The sequence below is a fragment of the Serinus canaria genome, chromosome 2, assembly GCF_022539315.1.
Source record: "Serinus canaria isolate serCan28SL12 chromosome 2, serCan2020, whole genome shotgun sequence".
Lineage (NCBI taxonomy): Eukaryota > Metazoa > Chordata > Aves > Passeriformes > Fringillidae > Serinus > Serinus canaria.
This window is the reverse complement of record NC_066315.1, coordinates 39,091,368-39,107,016: the sequence shown is the minus strand read 5'-3', so window position 1 is coordinate 39,107,016 and position 15,649 is coordinate 39,091,368. Positions and strand designations below refer to the sequence as shown.

General features: G+C 36.4%; 1 protein-coding gene across 4 annotated transcripts in view; it reads left to right on the top strand.

Moving 5' to 3' along the window:
• Window positions 1-15,649, top strand: part of TOP2B (DNA topoisomerase II beta) — a 61,194-nt gene that overhangs the window by 41,945 nt on the left and 3,600 nt on the right. The window contains exons 19-33 of one of the 4 annotated variants that reach the window (XM_009086126.4): window positions 1,721-1,842; window positions 2,625-2,773; window positions 3,354-3,585; window positions 4,994-5,128; window positions 5,561-5,761; window positions 7,370-7,565; window positions 7,718-7,809; window positions 8,949-9,104; window positions 9,234-9,317; window positions 10,230-10,427; window positions 10,761-10,905; window positions 12,157-12,315; window positions 13,099-13,306; window positions 13,826-13,905; window positions 14,223-14,333. In XM_009086126.4, the coding sequence (XP_009084374.1) occupies window positions 1,721-1,842; window positions 2,625-2,773; window positions 3,354-3,585; window positions 4,994-5,128; window positions 5,561-5,761; window positions 7,370-7,565; window positions 7,718-7,809; window positions 8,949-9,104; window positions 9,234-9,317; window positions 10,230-10,427; window positions 10,761-10,905; window positions 12,157-12,315; window positions 13,099-13,306; window positions 13,826-13,905; window positions 14,223-14,333 (2,268 nt within the window). Of the gene's footprint in view, window positions 1-1,720; window positions 1,843-2,624; window positions 2,774-3,353; window positions 3,586-4,993; window positions 5,129-5,560; window positions 5,762-7,369; window positions 7,566-7,717; window positions 7,810-8,948; window positions 9,105-9,233; window positions 9,318-10,229; window positions 10,428-10,760; window positions 10,906-12,156; window positions 12,316-13,098; window positions 13,307-13,822; window positions 13,906-14,222; window positions 14,334-15,649 lie in introns of all 4 variants that reach the window. The other 3 variants (XM_009086128.4, XM_018909601.3, XM_018909600.3) reach the window with 3 other exon arrangements.

The following is a 15,649-nucleotide window of genomic DNA, read 5'->3' as shown; positions in this document are numbered from 1 at the left end:
TTTATCTCCAGTTCTCAGTACATTTTATAGAGAAGCTGGTCAGCCTTCTTAACACTACACACTTATACCAAAATATTCATGCAGCAAGAGCTTTTTGTGTTTTGCATGAAAGAGACGGATCATTCAGGGGGTAGGGGCAGTAAGATTCCCAGTAAGATGGATCCCAGTTTTGATGAAACTGAGTTAGGTATGCAGATACACACCTAGGGAACCAAAAGATGTCAGTCTCTGTTTCAGCTTCTCCAGACTTACTTCCTCCCATACCTGGGTACTTACAGAGCTGTACGTTTCAAGAAATCATTGCTCCTTACAACATACTGTACCCAGACTGCCTTCTCAGAAATAGCAGAATGATTTTGCTGGAACTTTAAATATTTAAGAATGAACTTGCAGTGGACTGTTTCTACAGAAATGTAAGAAAATAAGAAGGGCACACAGTTATTTCTATATTTGTGTGTGTCTATGTGTATATGTAACAATGTAGGTGTATGTATAATACTACAAATATTATATATAATTCCTATGAGGAATTATAATTCCTATTTCCTATTATATATAATTCCAATATAATTCCTATTTCTATGAGCTTTGGCTGTAATTCTGCGTTCTGGGCATGGATATGAATTGTGCAGGAGGTGTAGTGCTCTAGCAATCGTTTTTGTCCTTAAGCATCATCCGGTGATATATGACAGGCTAGCCTGGTGGCAAATCTCAGAAAAAATAATGAAGAGGAAGAACATTTTGACTATCTTTTCAGAGCTGATAGTTACAATTCTTGCTGCTTGATGATTCTCCTTTGTAAAGGAAGTCCTTTAAGTCTGTTGTATTCCACAGAGTGCTGGTAGAAAAACATAATAACATAATGCAGAGCCAGTGTAAAAAGGTTTGCATATTAATATTTGAATGAAATGGAAATTGAAGTCAGTCTCTTTTTTTTCTTTTTCTTTTTTTTTTTTTTTGGTCTTCCTTCCAGCTTTTGCTCTTATGTTTGACCCACTGTACTAATGGTAACATTAAACAATATTTTAGTGCGTTTTAGAATTGTGTGTGAATTAAAACACTGACTAGCTCAATAAGCTTGATCTGGAACTGGTTATCAGGTTCTGGATAACAAGCAGGAAATATAATGCAATCCCTTCCACACAGCTGTTGTTCCTAAAGTGTGCCTAAGCAATGAAAATAAACATTTTCAGAAGATCAGAGACTGTCTTCTTTCTTAAAACTTTAAAAGATCTCAAGAGGATAACATTTTTTGGTATTGAATTTTAATACGTATTTGAGAATTTCACACAGGAAGTAAAATTTCAGAGTTCTGTGAAATACGTGTAAGCTGCAGTTACAGCTGTCATTGCTGAATTTGTGCTGATATTCTTAGGAAAAAGATTTTGCTGAGTAGAATGGAAAGAATTCTTGACTTGTGGAAGTTGCACATTTAGGATCAAGGTGCAGTTTATTAGAATGATGTGTTGGATGCTGTATAATTGGCTGAAAAGGTTGTGTTTCCACCTTTTTGGTATTTTTTTGGGTTTGGTAAAATATTTTAAATTACTTTTTAAAAAATATATATTTATTATTTTATTAATATTCCAGTGTAAATTTGCTTCTATTCAATGTTTAGACTTCTTTTGAGAGATTAGAAATGATAATAAGGCAAAACAAGTTTATCACTTGAAAACATTTGCTTGTGTGTGTGTTGAAAATGGGATGTTCTTCTCAATAGGTCTGAAACCAGGGCAACGCAAGGTTCTGTTCACTTGCTTTAAGAGGAATGATAAACGTGAAGTAAAGGTTGCTCAGCTGGCTGGTTCTGTGGCTGAAATGTCAGCTTATCACCATGGGGAGGTGAGTATGGAGGATGGTGATGTTGTAAGGACTTTTAGCCTGTGTAAAATACTGGGTAAATGTTTCTGCTATTAAAATTGCAAACTATTGACTATAATTCTGCTAATCACAGGTTTGCTTTTAAAGGAAATGAACCACACGCTGTATGTAACTTAATAAGACAGCATATTTCCTTTCTTTCCAAGTGTTGGTGCACAGTGTTATCCCAAGCACATTGTGGGTTGTGGCAAAATAGTAGATAACTAATTACCTAAACAACTTCTAGATTCTGAAATCATAGGAATGTAGGAACTATGTTCTAGGACAGTTTTTGTCTGAAACAAGAAACACAGTATTTTAAGGGAAGACGCCAAGACTGTTCTTCAAAAACTTATTGCAGTGTCAGAACAAAGATTTTTTTCTAGCTCCTGTTTTGTTTATATTTATCTGAAATATTAGCAAGAGTGGCCATATTAACAACCCCATCCATCCCTTCGCTTCTCCCTTTAGAAGCCATGAGTAGTGGTTTGTGCATGCAGGTGTGGTCAGTTTATGTCCCTTACTTCCCCCAGAGAAGTGCTTTAGAAGAAATTGAGAAGCTCAGGGCTTTTCATAAGCACAGAATATGTATTCCCAGCAGCCCTTGTAATAGGTTACCACAGTCCTTTCTCAGGGAGACTGCTTTCTTAAAAATTTAATTCAGGTTAGTCACACAATTTTGGGCCATTAAAAATAGATTTTGCTAGCTGATTAGGGTGTAGACTGTCTCATACTTCTTACTATGAATATGTATATTCTTGCAGCAAGCATTAATGATGACTATAGTCAACTTGGCTCAGAATTTTGTTGGAAGTAACAATGTGAATCTGCTACAACCTATTGGTCAGTTTGGCACCAGGCTTCATGGTGGAAAGGATGCTGCCAGCCCTCGTTATATTTTCACCATGTTAAGGTAAACTGTTAATGTAAAGCTAAATGCATACTTTTAAACAGCCTTCTTATGAAACTCAACAGCACTCCTTTTTTTGGGGGTGGTGGGGGAGAGAAATGGAGAAAGATTGAAATATTTCGATAGAAGCTCATATTTTGTTTTGGATCTCTTAAGTGTGGTTTTGAACATCTGTAACATTTTGCTACTCTTACAGTTAAGCAAGGAAATTTTGCAACTATTTGGATGCTGTGTTGCTTTATTACTGAGTGCCCCAGTGTCACACTGAGCTGTGTGTTCTGAAAGCTTCAAAGAATGATATTTTGTAGATGCTAAATGTCAGTAGTTGCTAGTGTACCAGGTACATGTGTTTCTGTGAAGGAAACCAACTTCATCTATTATGAACACACTCTTCCATTGGGAAGAACTTCATTATCACAGGAGATGTGTACATTGGTTTTTCAGCTTCAGAATGGCAAAGAGAGAGAAAGATGTGAGAAAAATCTGCAAACAGATCATATCTGGGCCCAAAGGCTGTTAAAGCAAAATGTTCTTTACTTACTGGACTTGAGGTTAAACGGTTTTCTTTTTTTGCTTTTTAAAGCCCTTTAGCAAGGCTACTTTTTCCATCAGTGGATGACAACTTGCTTAAATTCCTGTATGATGACAACCAACGTGTAGAACCTGAATGGTATATTCCCATCATTCCCATGGTCTTAGTAAACGGAGCTGAAGGAATTGGCACTGGCTGGGCATGCAAACTTCCAAACTATGATACCAGAGAGATTGTAAACAATGTCAGACGAATGCTGGATGGCCTAGATCCCCACCCAATGGTAAAAATACTAGTATATACTTGTATTTTATATGTGTGTACTTACAAAATCAATTCCTATCTCTCTAGAACTTCTTAATTATTGGAGCATCTGAGTTGGTTTGTCCCAGTAATTTTATGTAGAAGCTTTACTTGACTGTTGGGATGAGGCTGAGGAAGTGAACTTTGAAGCAAAAACATTGCTATTTGTATTTTTAGCAATTATTTTACTGGACTTTTTATTAAGTCTGCTGACTGTTACAAGCCTTGCAGGGTAGTTGTGACATGGCAGTAGAGTAAAAAGTTGTATCATTCCTCCTTTATGAAGGTACTACTCAAGTTATCTTCAGCTAAAGATAACTTTTCCTTTCTTTTGTCTGAATTGTTCTCTGTTTTATATGTCTGTAGGCAGAGGAAAAGATATTGCTGCTGTTCAAGGAAATCAGCAACTTCTGAAGTGCATTTAGCATCTGTTTATTCAAAATTCTAGAAGTGTCAGAAGTGTTGTGAAAAAAATTGGGCAGGAAGAATACCTGTGTGAACCCATAATATCTGTAACCAGGAGATGAAATACAGTTGATGTAATCTTTTATAACTGATGAATATTGCTGCTTGGCTGTGTTTACTAAGCCAAAGAAGCAGAAACATCTTTTCTTCCCTATTTAGATCGCAGTTCACTAAGTATGCAACATCAATTTTCAAGACATAGTGGCTTTCCTTTTTCAAATTCTTGGGAATAATGAGATTTTTTTTTATTTTTTAAATTAATGCAATCTATTGCCCTTCCTTTAGGACTCCTAGGCCTTCTGTGTAGTCTCACAGTCAATTGAAGCTCACTGTGCTTGAAAGAGGCAGTTCTGCCTCCATCTAGCTCCTTTCTGTATGCTGGTATGTGTTTGTGTCAAGCTGGATAAGGAAATCAATCCTGTTAAAAAAAATTCCTCAGCCTGTTAGTTACAATTTGACCTGGATGGGTCCACTATCTTTGCCAAACAGCACAAAAATGGAAAAATGGTTAGGGGAGGTAGCACCACTTCTGTAAACTTATTGTGTGGTGTTAATCTGCTTTCTGTCATGCCTTAATTGTGCTTAGAGTTTTCTTTAAGAAAGAGGAAGAAAAAACCAAACTAAAGAATCAAAACAAAACCCCACCACCTCACTGGGTTCAGCTGCATCTTCTTAATAATTTTTCTAATCTGTGGACAGTAGGATAATTGGTGCTGTCACTTGCATGTATGTATTCTGTTTTTTTCTGTAGTATTTTTCCTATGACCTCAGATTTTCACAGTCTGAGATGTTTGTTGACGGGTTAGGGCAATATAGTGATAAGTGTATGGAGTATGGAAAAGAAATATTTTTTGACATTTTATTATAAAGATAATTTTTTATCATTTTAAATATTACCACTTTGATGGTTTTTCCAATTTCAGCTTCCAAACTACAAAAACTTCAAAGGAACCATTCAGGAACTTGGTCAAAATCAGTATGTAGTGAGTGGTGAAATATTTGTTGTTGACAGGAACACAGTAGAGATTACAGAGCTTCCTGTAAGGACATGGACCCAGGTAAGTAATAGTGAAATACATTTTAATATAAATAAAAAACAGTGAAGAATTCCTCATTGAATTATTTAGTCCTTCATCTGTGTGAACTTCTAACACAATTTCTGATTAAACATACATGGAAGGGAACATGGTTTCATTCTCCAGTGTGCTTTTGTAGAAGATGGTTCTCTGTTTGTGCCATCAGCTGTCCATGCTACAGAGAACACCTGCTTCTCATTCTTAATCCACTTTACAGGAGGCTTTTCTGTCCTGGTTTCTGCCTCTTTTGTTTGTGCTACTCTTGGCCTGCATTTCGCAGGTTACACTGGTTCTGTAAGTTGTAACTGGTACCAGATGTAATGCACAGAGCTTTGAAAGTTTATGTTGTTTATTTGGTTTACAGTTTCAAGGCCTTTCAAGTGGTTCTGATTTTTGCTGCCCTATTTTAAACAGGTGTACAAAGAACAGGTTCTAGAGCCTATGTTGAATGGGACCGAAAAAACTCCAGCATTAATTTCTGACTATAAGGAATACCACACTGATACAACTGTGAAATTCGTTGTGAAAATGACAGAAGAAAAGCTTGCGCAGGCAGAAGCTGCTGGATTGCACAAAGTCTTTAAGCTTCAAACAAGTCTTACTTGTAATTCTATGGTAACTTTTTCATGTTTGGCTATTAGAATCCCTACTGTTGTTTGTTGTAAAATCAAATGTTTTTGTAGTAAACTTTGGTTCTTGGTATTGAATAGTGCATTGTGTATTTGAAGTTGTATCAATAGTAGAAAACTGTAGTGATGACCAATAATAAGTCAATATGAATAAGTGAATCCGTTTTATGATGAGTCTTTCAAATAAGACAGGCCTGGGGTGGTTGCCTTCCTGTAATTGAAAATCTCCTGTGCAGTGAACCAAAAGTGGTCAAAGTAAAGTAGATCATACAAATAACTTTCTGCCATATTATAATTAGATTTGAGTTTTAAACTTGAGACAAATTACATTTTCTGCAGGACCCTAACTCCTCTAATATGAATTAAATGATCCAATGTTTCCACCAGCATAAATCAAATTTTAGGTGGTAAGGTGTAGTAAACACAGTTCTTAAGCTGCTGAAGACATAATAGTGCTGTTAATTACTAAGAATATGAATAAATATACATGTCTGTCTATTCTGAGAGGGATTTAAATGTAATTTAAGTTAATGTCTGCAAAGACTTCCAAACATCCTGTCTTTACAGAGACTGAAAAACAGTTCTGTTTTTTTAATGGGAGATGCTACTTTCAGATATTACCACAAAACACAAATATCATTATTGTTGCTATTGCTGTGTACATCAAAAGCTATGTGAAAATAGGTTAAAAATAAATTAATGACCTTAGAATTGCTCAACTAATTTTCTAGATTGTACTTGAAAAGCCAATCTACCAGATCAGGGTGATGGTATTTCTCACATGTTTAAACAACTGTAGGAACTACTGTGAGAATCTGTTGTCAGTTTTACATTTCACAGATTACAAAAGGTTTTGCAGCTGAATTCCTGCATTTTCTGCCTGCCAAAATAAATAATAAATTGTAAGGGCTGCTTTCTGTACCTGTGTGGGAATTAATCTGCCCTAGGGTAAGAACCTTAAAAAGTTATGTGAGCTTGGCCATTGTACCCCAGCTCCCAGATAGCTATTTTGGATAGATGAATTATCCCCTAGAGGGGTTTATTTCTTTCAGTTGACTATGGAGGGCACCAAGGGTGACTAGTTCACCTATAAATGTCTAAACTGGAGATGTCAGAAGCCAGACAGGATTGATTCCACCGATCAAGTAAAAATGATTTCTTACTTTGTGCTTGGACTTAAAGGATGGTAGTTTTCACAGCTGAAAAGTGACAGATTTCACAGCTGAATTGAAAGATTATTAAGGATTATTAAGCTTTGCAACTGTTATATTAAATAGTTGTGAATCATCAGTTGCTGCTGAACTTGTGATTTAATATGTAGATAAAATTAGTCATTCAAGTGAATTCAGGCATATCCCTCTATATAGCTGTCTTTTTATTTGATTGTACTGCCATAAATCTCATCCTAAATCTCCTTGTGACTAAAAATAAAGACCATCCAGCTCTGTGCTGTGTAGCTCCAAAGTCAGGTTTAAGTTCACACTCTAGTACCACTTTTTATACGGTGCTTTTATTGTGCAGTAGAACTGAACACTTACACAAGGGCCAACAAAGTTTGACACAGCCTCTCTCAAGTCTGTCCTGTATTTTCTAGGTGCTGTTTGATCACATGGGGTGCTTAAAGAAGTACGAAACTGTGCAGGACATCTTGAAGGAGTTCTTTGATCTGCGGTTACATTATTACAGCCTGCGCAAGGAGTGGCTCGTGGGAATGCTGGGTGCGGAGTCCACCAAGCTGAACAACCAAGCTCGTTTCATCCTGGAGAAGATACAAGGAAAAATTACAATTGGTGAGTAAACGGAAATTAGAATTGTTAACAGTGGGGGGAGATCTGGAAAGTATTTAAGTGTAGTAAAAAATACTTACATGCACGATTTTCACGACACTGACTTTCCTTCTTTTTTTAACCTCGCCTCCTCTATGTTTGTGTGCATCTTGTAGAGAACAGATCAAAAAGAGATTTGATTCAGATGTTGGTCCAGAGAGGTTATGAATCTGATCCAGTAAAAGCCTGGAAAGAAGCACAGGAAAAGGTAATAATCTAGATATTGTTGATGATGTTACGGTTATAAATTATATTGCTTGTTTTCTAGTAGTCTAACTTAATTTATAACACACACATAGCACTTTAAAAACATTATTCATTTCTCCTTATTGGCTTCCATTTAAAAAACCATTGAACTTACACATAAATAAAGTCATGTAATATTGGTATTGTATATGGAAAATGCTTAGAAGAAAACTAGATAGTACAAGTCTAAAAATGAGATTGCAGAGGACTGAATTTCTTAATATACCCAAATCAAAACTGGCAACTTGATTTCTGACTGGCTGATGCAGAAAGTGCTGCATCAGTTTCCCCACACTTACAACTAATTAGTCAATGTAATTATTTCTTCATAACTTATTGTTTTTCTGTAAAGAAACATGGGTTTCTTTACAGAAAAAGGCCATGACTTTTAAAGTTATTGTAGTGAATTTGACCATGACCTTGACCTATGTTTGTTTCTGCTTTTTTTAAAACCAACCAGTTTTTGTTGTTCCAAAAGAGAGATGTGATGAGTTTAATTTCAAAGTTACATCTCCATTACTAAGGGCACATGGAACTGCTTTGAAAAGCAGCTTTGAATTTCTGTCACCCATCCCTTTCCTGTATGTGTGCCAATGTTTTTGCTATTTGTTTTGATTTCACATTTGTTTTTTATTTTTAATATTATATTTTAACTTTGTGGAATGATTTCTATTTTAAAACAAAACTGTTAATTAGAGAAATTTTTATCTGCTCTCAAGCCCCAGTTTGCACATTTGGGTCTTTGATACCAGTTGTTATTCAAAGGACTGTGCTCATTTTCTAAAGGAACAGATATCTATGAATACCCAAAGGACAAATGTCTCAGCCCTGAGAGATGGGTGGGACAGGACCAGTATCTGCAGCCAGCAGCATGCAAGGCTCTAGCACAGGTTCAATTTGTTTTCTTAAATCAAATGATTAAATAATCAGCTCTAGAAGGTCACAGAAACACGGCCTTTTGGAAAGGTCCAGAATATGTTCAGGTTATTGAATCTGTGAGGGCACTCCTTGCTACTCTGTGATGGTGCCTTGGAGCAGAGTCACAGTTCATGCACACAGCTAAGATCACTAATACTTGTAATTGGGAATGTTTCACCTCAGGCAGCAGAAGAGGAGGACTCTCAGAATGCAAATGATGATGCTTCCTCTGCTTCTGGTCCAGCCTCTGGCCCTGACTTCAACTACATTTTGAACATGTCCCTGTGGTCACTCACAAAAGAGAAGGTGGAAGAGTTGATCAAGCAGAGAGATTCCAAGGTTGGTACACCTGGAAGGCTTGTTCTAAAATGGCACAGTAAATGCTGATGTGCTTGTTGGGAATGCTTAGTCTTCCGTGGCATTTGCTTTAGTTGTGCTTATATTTTCTATACTACTTTGATGTTTTAGGAGAGAGAACTAAATGATCTTAAAAGGAAATCTCCTTCAGACCTCTGGAAAGAAGATCTGGCAGCCTTTGTTGAAGAGCTTGAAGTATGTTTTACTTTATATATATTTCTAAAACATGAAATTCATATTAATTTAATTAAAAACACTAGCTAATAAAAATGAGTTAGAATTTAAGAAAAATAATTTTAAAATACCACATTTTGAAACAAAAGTAGATTCATTTCACAATATAATGGTAACTGGGAAATCAGTATTGGATATCTGTGTCTTAGTAGTGTTTCTCAGGGACTGTTTTTGCATCTATCCAATTGTTGTTTTTTCCAAGTCAGTGATATTAAAAGAAAAATAACCAGGAGAAGGTTAGTTTTTCTATGACACAAAAACCTGTGAGTAGTAACTGGTCATGTTAATACAGTAGTTCTACATGATCTAATTTTTTGTGAGGCAGGAAGTATTACCAAATTCAGAATTGTACATTCAGGAATTATATGTGTAGACTATAAACACTATATGAGAGGTCCTTAGTTTGCCTCATCAGTAATTCTGGAAAAAAGATTAAGTCCCTTTGGTGGGTAACCTGCTGAACCTCAGTTTTCCATGTTGTCTGAAAAGGGCTGGTACAGTCTTTTGAAGTGACACACTTCAAAGCTAAACTTCTAAGTTAAATGCTGAAATAATGGAAACTTATAACAGTACCAGACACATACTTGTGAAATAAAAACTTAAGAGAAGAAAGATTTTTCAGTGCAACAATGTCCAAAAGTTTGTATTTATTCTTGAATAAAAATCTAGGTTTTAGCTCTACAGAGTAATGAATTTACCAAGATTAATGAACTCTGTTCCAGAACTGAAAATTGTGTTCCAATTCAAGTGAGAATTAAGGGGAGCCTTATGCTTCATGTAAAAAGGAGCTGAATCTTAAATAATCATCATGTTCCACTTTGTCCTCTTTAAAAATAATGTGTGTCCCCCCTCCTGCCTCCCCTTGTTTGTTAGAAAGTAGAAGCACAGGAAAGAGAAGATGTTCTGGCTGGCATGGTTGGCAAACCAATAAAAGGCAAAGTGGGGAAACCCAAGATGAAGAAACTCCAGCTGGAAGAGACCATGCCATCACCATTTGGCAGAAGAATAGTTCCACAGATTACATCTGCCATGAAAGCTGATGCCAGCAGGAAATTGCTGAAAAAGAAAAAGGTAAAACAAAATGACTGCTGCAGTTATTTATTATTTAGCTGGTGTATTTTTCTACTCCAGTAGCATAAATCCAAATTGCCGGATTGTCACTGGTGCTGTATTTGCACTGTTTTGCTGACCTAATGCATTAGAAGTTTGTACTGGATTTCTTTTACATTTGAAAACCTCTTGAGACTGCTTATTGTTCAGGTGTTTTGATTGAGATAACTTCTTTCCAAGACTACTCAACAAGTGTTGATATACTAGTCTACATTCATTTATTATCATCTGAAAAACTGTTCCAGTTCAGTTTTGAAATATAAAGGTGTAAATAATTTTATTTTGTAATTTTAGGGTGAAACTGATTCTCTAGCAATAAAAATGGAATTTGATGAAGAGTTTGGTGGTGTGCCAGCTGAGGGTGGTGGGGATGACTCACTGAATGCATCAGCTGCAGCAGCTAAAACCCCTAAACCCAAGAGAGAGAAGAAGGAGCCTGGTAAGACCCTTGCACAGCCATAGTTCACCTTAGTTGAGTATTTACTGGGCATGAAATGCATTTTTAATAGTGTGAGAAGGGAAATACAGCACAATAATCACTATTTCATCTGGTTTTCTTCCCTAAAATGAAATATTTGAAAGTACTCTGAAATTTCTTTGTGTAAGCTACTCTTCTGGGGGTGATGGATCTTACATTTTCTACATTTGAATTGTGGGGGCAGGGGTGTCCTAAATCTTCAAATTTGTGTATAGAAAAATAGATTATTTTTACATAATGAGTTTAATTCCTTGCAAACTGAAATGTCTAGTTTCTGTGCTCTTTGATACTGAAGGACAGGGCAGTCACCTTCAGCCCCTCAGTCAGAGTAGTAGTATAGATTGTAGGACTTGATTAAATAAATGTATTTTTCTATTGACATATTCAGTCGTTCTGACTTTCAGAAAATTGTGGGTGCTGTGGCTTGGCAGGTGACCAACATTCACTTCCCCATTTCCTCTGCTAGTGGGAATTTATTATTGCTGTTTGAGGAATACACAGTAACAGGGAAGCAGCAACAAAAAAAGAAAGCTGGAGACAGAAGAGAAGGTTTAAGTATGAGGGGGTTTATTTATTCAGAAAAAAGGAAAAAAAATGTTGTTGCACAAATCATTATTCTGAGATAAGATCTGGGTTTAATTATTCAGGGGATTATCCAGCCTGAGTAGATTCACTGAGTGCAGTTATGACTGACTTGTGTACTTGCAGCTCAAATCTCCCACAGTCGCTGTTGAGCCAGCGCAAATTAGCTCAGCTAGCCCTGAGCTTGCCCTGCAGCTGGCTGACCACATTTTTACCCCCTCCCTGCAATAGGATATCCTCTACTTCCCATGTTTGTTGTATTTTTCCAAAAACTGTTTCTGATCATGTTCCCTGAATAATGGAAAACTGCACATTCTTTTCCTGTAAAACTCTAGAAGCCTTTAAAGAAACACAAGTTTGATGGCAAAACTTAAAATTAGGGACTTTGTTTTTCAGTCCCAAACCAAATTTCTTTGGCAGGAGCCAGTCAGGTTCTGTGTGAAATAATTTCATGTTGAATCTTCCTTCAGGGAGCAAAAGAACATTTACAACGTTTGGAGGAGAAGAAAATTTACAATGTTTAAAGGAGAACTTCTTAAGATGAAAATTTATGCTAAATTTGTAAACAATTAAAAAAGATGAAAATATTTTTTTTAACCTGACTGTAGTAAATGCTTTTACTTTTGGCAGGTGCCAGGGTAAGAAGGACACCATCATCTACAAAATCCAGTGCAAAAAAAGTGAAGAAACGAAACCCATGGTCAGATGATGAATCCAAGTCTGAAAGTGATTTGGAAGATAATGAGCCCGTGATTATTCCAAGAGACTCTCTGCTTAGGAGAGCTGCAGGTACCCAAGATTTTGTGAATTGTGTATTGTGACTGAAAGTTTCAACTATAAACCCACATTTTCCTTTGACCATAGGACTTCCCTTAGGACTTTATTGCCTACAGGTAACTTGCATTACATTTTCTTCACTGTGTGAAGAGTACTCTTAATGTCAAGATCAGGAATTTCTTATGAAAGATTTTGTAATTTGGATCAGAAATCTTGTCCCCTATTCTTAGCACTGGAATAGAAATTACTCACTAAACTAGGGAATTATAGAAGAAACAGACAAGACGATATTCTTACAAACAAAAATAATCTGATACAATTATACTGCCAAATAAGGCCTACAAGGCAAGAAAAAATTATCAAGAAAATCTGAACACTCCATGAAAACCAAGACATAAAGTTTGGAAAATATATGAGTATATGATCATTTAAAAAACCCCCACAGAGTTTCTGGAAACTAAGGAAGAATGTTCAAATGGTGGATTCAAGAAAGCTTCAATTTTAAGTGAAGGCTTCTCAAGGTACTGATGCACAATGTCTCCATAATGCCTTTAGCTGAAGGTGTCTGGGCAAGCCACAAGGGGTGTTGGATGTTTGCTAACATCTAAATTATTTTTTATTCTTTTGAGCCCTTTATTCTTCCAGGCTGAAACAAATTTATTATCCACCACTCTTTTGTCTTGTGTACTCTGAGGCAGGGATTGTTCACTGACTTCCAGTTTGATTTGTATATGTACCTGTATTATATAACATGAAGAACTCTCCTGAATTGTGTGCATGTGTGATTTTTCTCAGCTGAGAGGCCCAAGTACACTTTTGACTTCTCAGAAGAAGAAGATGATGCAGACGATGATGATGATGCCAACAATAACAACGATTTGGATGAGCTCAAAGTAAAAGCCTCTCCAGTTACAAATGACAGAGAGGATGAGTTTGTTCCCTCAGACAGTTTAGAAAAAGATGAGTATGACTTCTCCCCAGCCAAATCAAAGCCATCTCCAGAGTAAGTATTGTAACTCAGTAGGATTTTTTTATTAATAATCTTTTCAATGCAAAAGTGTCTGAACAAAACTGAGAAACAGCAGCCTGTTGCTGCTCTACATGCACCATGAAAAATAAACTGTGGAGGAATTCAAGTGTATGTTATCCCAGCCTTGCAGCTGACCTATGCAGGGGTGACTCATGATTTAAAAGAATAATATAATAATATATAAAAATAGTTATGATACAGTGTCTGTAGCATTATGTGGTAAACTATGTTTTTAAAGGTTCTCTCTTTTCTGTCTTTTGCCAGTCTGGTATAGGGAACTATGGAAAAAAAATGTAATTCTGTTAAGTTTAAATGCCTGGAGTTCTTGGCTAGATGTCAGTTTAAAGGGTTTGACTGCTGCTGGAAATGTTAAAACAGGATTATTTAAATTTTGCATGGATATTATGATGTCCACGTACTTCAGTATGTGCTTGATGTAACTCATGTAATTCCCTTTTTTTTGAATTTTTTTTTTTTCTTTCTTGTAAGTAGAAAAACATCTCAAGCCAAGAAAAATCAAGATTTTGGGAACATCTTCTCTTTTCCATCTTACTCTCAGAAGACAGATGATGGTGAGATTGTTTTCACAGTTCTGTTTAACTTTGATAGCAACTATTAATGGGATGTTTTGGGGAGTGGTACACACAAACTTCACAGAGTAGCTGCAGTAGAAGGATGTCCACATCCTCTCTCTTCATAAAGGGGAAAAGTGAAAGAAGTTCTGATCTTTAGAGGAACAAAGCTTGTATCATAGGTAAGGAAGTCACAGTACATCCATAGCTGTAGCATCACAAACACTTATTGAGAATAATTTTTTCTGTAATTAATATTGATGTAATTAATATATGCCATGAATGGATCTTATTCTAAACTTACTATGTGATTGTAGATACAACAAAATTGGACAGTGATGATGAGGATTCTGCTCCTGTTTTCTCATCATCTTTTGCCCCAAAACAAACAGAGAAAATTCCAAGTAAAACAGTAGCTGCTAAAAAGGGTATGTATAGAATTGGCCTGGAAGCCAGTCCTTTTATTTGAAAGTCATCACCTTCACCTTTTCATTGTCTCTTCAGCCTTCAAAGTGGGAACTGCTTTCATTTATTTTGAGCTCTGTGAAATTCAGCAACAGGGTATGAACTTTCTCCAGGTCTTTAATAATATTAATTTATTTATTTCCACTGGTTACTTAGTAGTGTCAGAACTTCTTACCATCCACGTCCGGAGGTGGTGTTCAGCCTTCAAATAGTTTAACTAATGGGAGGTTTTTAGCTTCAGGGGTTAAGTAAAGTGGAGCATGACACCAGGAGGTGTGGAATATCCCTTGGTTCAGTTGGAGGCAGCTGTCTAGACTGTCCCCTCACAGCTCCTTGTGCACCCCCAGCTCCTTGCTGGTGTGATGGTGTGAGAAAGAGAAAAGGACTTGAGTCAGTGTCAGCTGCAACAAAATATCCCTGCATTGTCAACATCATCTCCAGCCCTAATACAAAAGACAGTCCCATACCACCTACAATGAAGAAAACAAACTCTGTCCCAGCCAAAACCAGCACAGATGGCTATCATTTTTTCCTCTTGAAACAGAGGATGAGAGACTCTCCTCAGACTTCAGAGGAGAGTCTCTCCTCTGAAGTTGACTCTCAGAGGAGAGTCAACTTTCAGTTATTAGACAGCTTTTAGAACTGTCATCTTGCATTTTTTCCCTGTGATACTAGGGCCTTTGTTTTTTTAAACTTCTTTTGACCAACTTGCAGCTGAACTTAATATTAATTCTTCTGTAAAAAAAGATACCTCAAGAAGAATGACAAGAAAGCAGCCAGTTAAAATAGTTAACTTATTCTCTTAAAAATGAGAAAAAAAAAGTTGTTTTCTCTTTTAGGCACCAGTGAACCGCAGCATCTTTTCACCCTTTCCCCCATTGCCTCTGTATTTCTAATCTATTTCTTGATGCTTTGTGTCCACTCTAATTTGTTAACAGTTCAAATCAGTGAATGCCTGAATTCACTGATTTGAAAACACTTCCAGTTGTTGGTAGAGTTCTGTAGTACAGTAAATAAAGATTTGCATACAGAAATAGCTGATCTCTAATAGAATAGTCTTTTATATTGAATTTCTCTACTCCAGCAAATGGAAGAGTGAACTCTGTATGCAGTAGCCAGGCATGGATGCAATTTAACATTCAATCTTTCTCCCTCTCTGTTTTTTGAGAGTCTGGATGTAAGTGAATTGTCATTAGCCTAACTTGAAACCTTAAAATAGAGCTGTGACCTATTTCTGAGTTTCTGATTAACGTGTACACACACAAAATAGGTATAAACC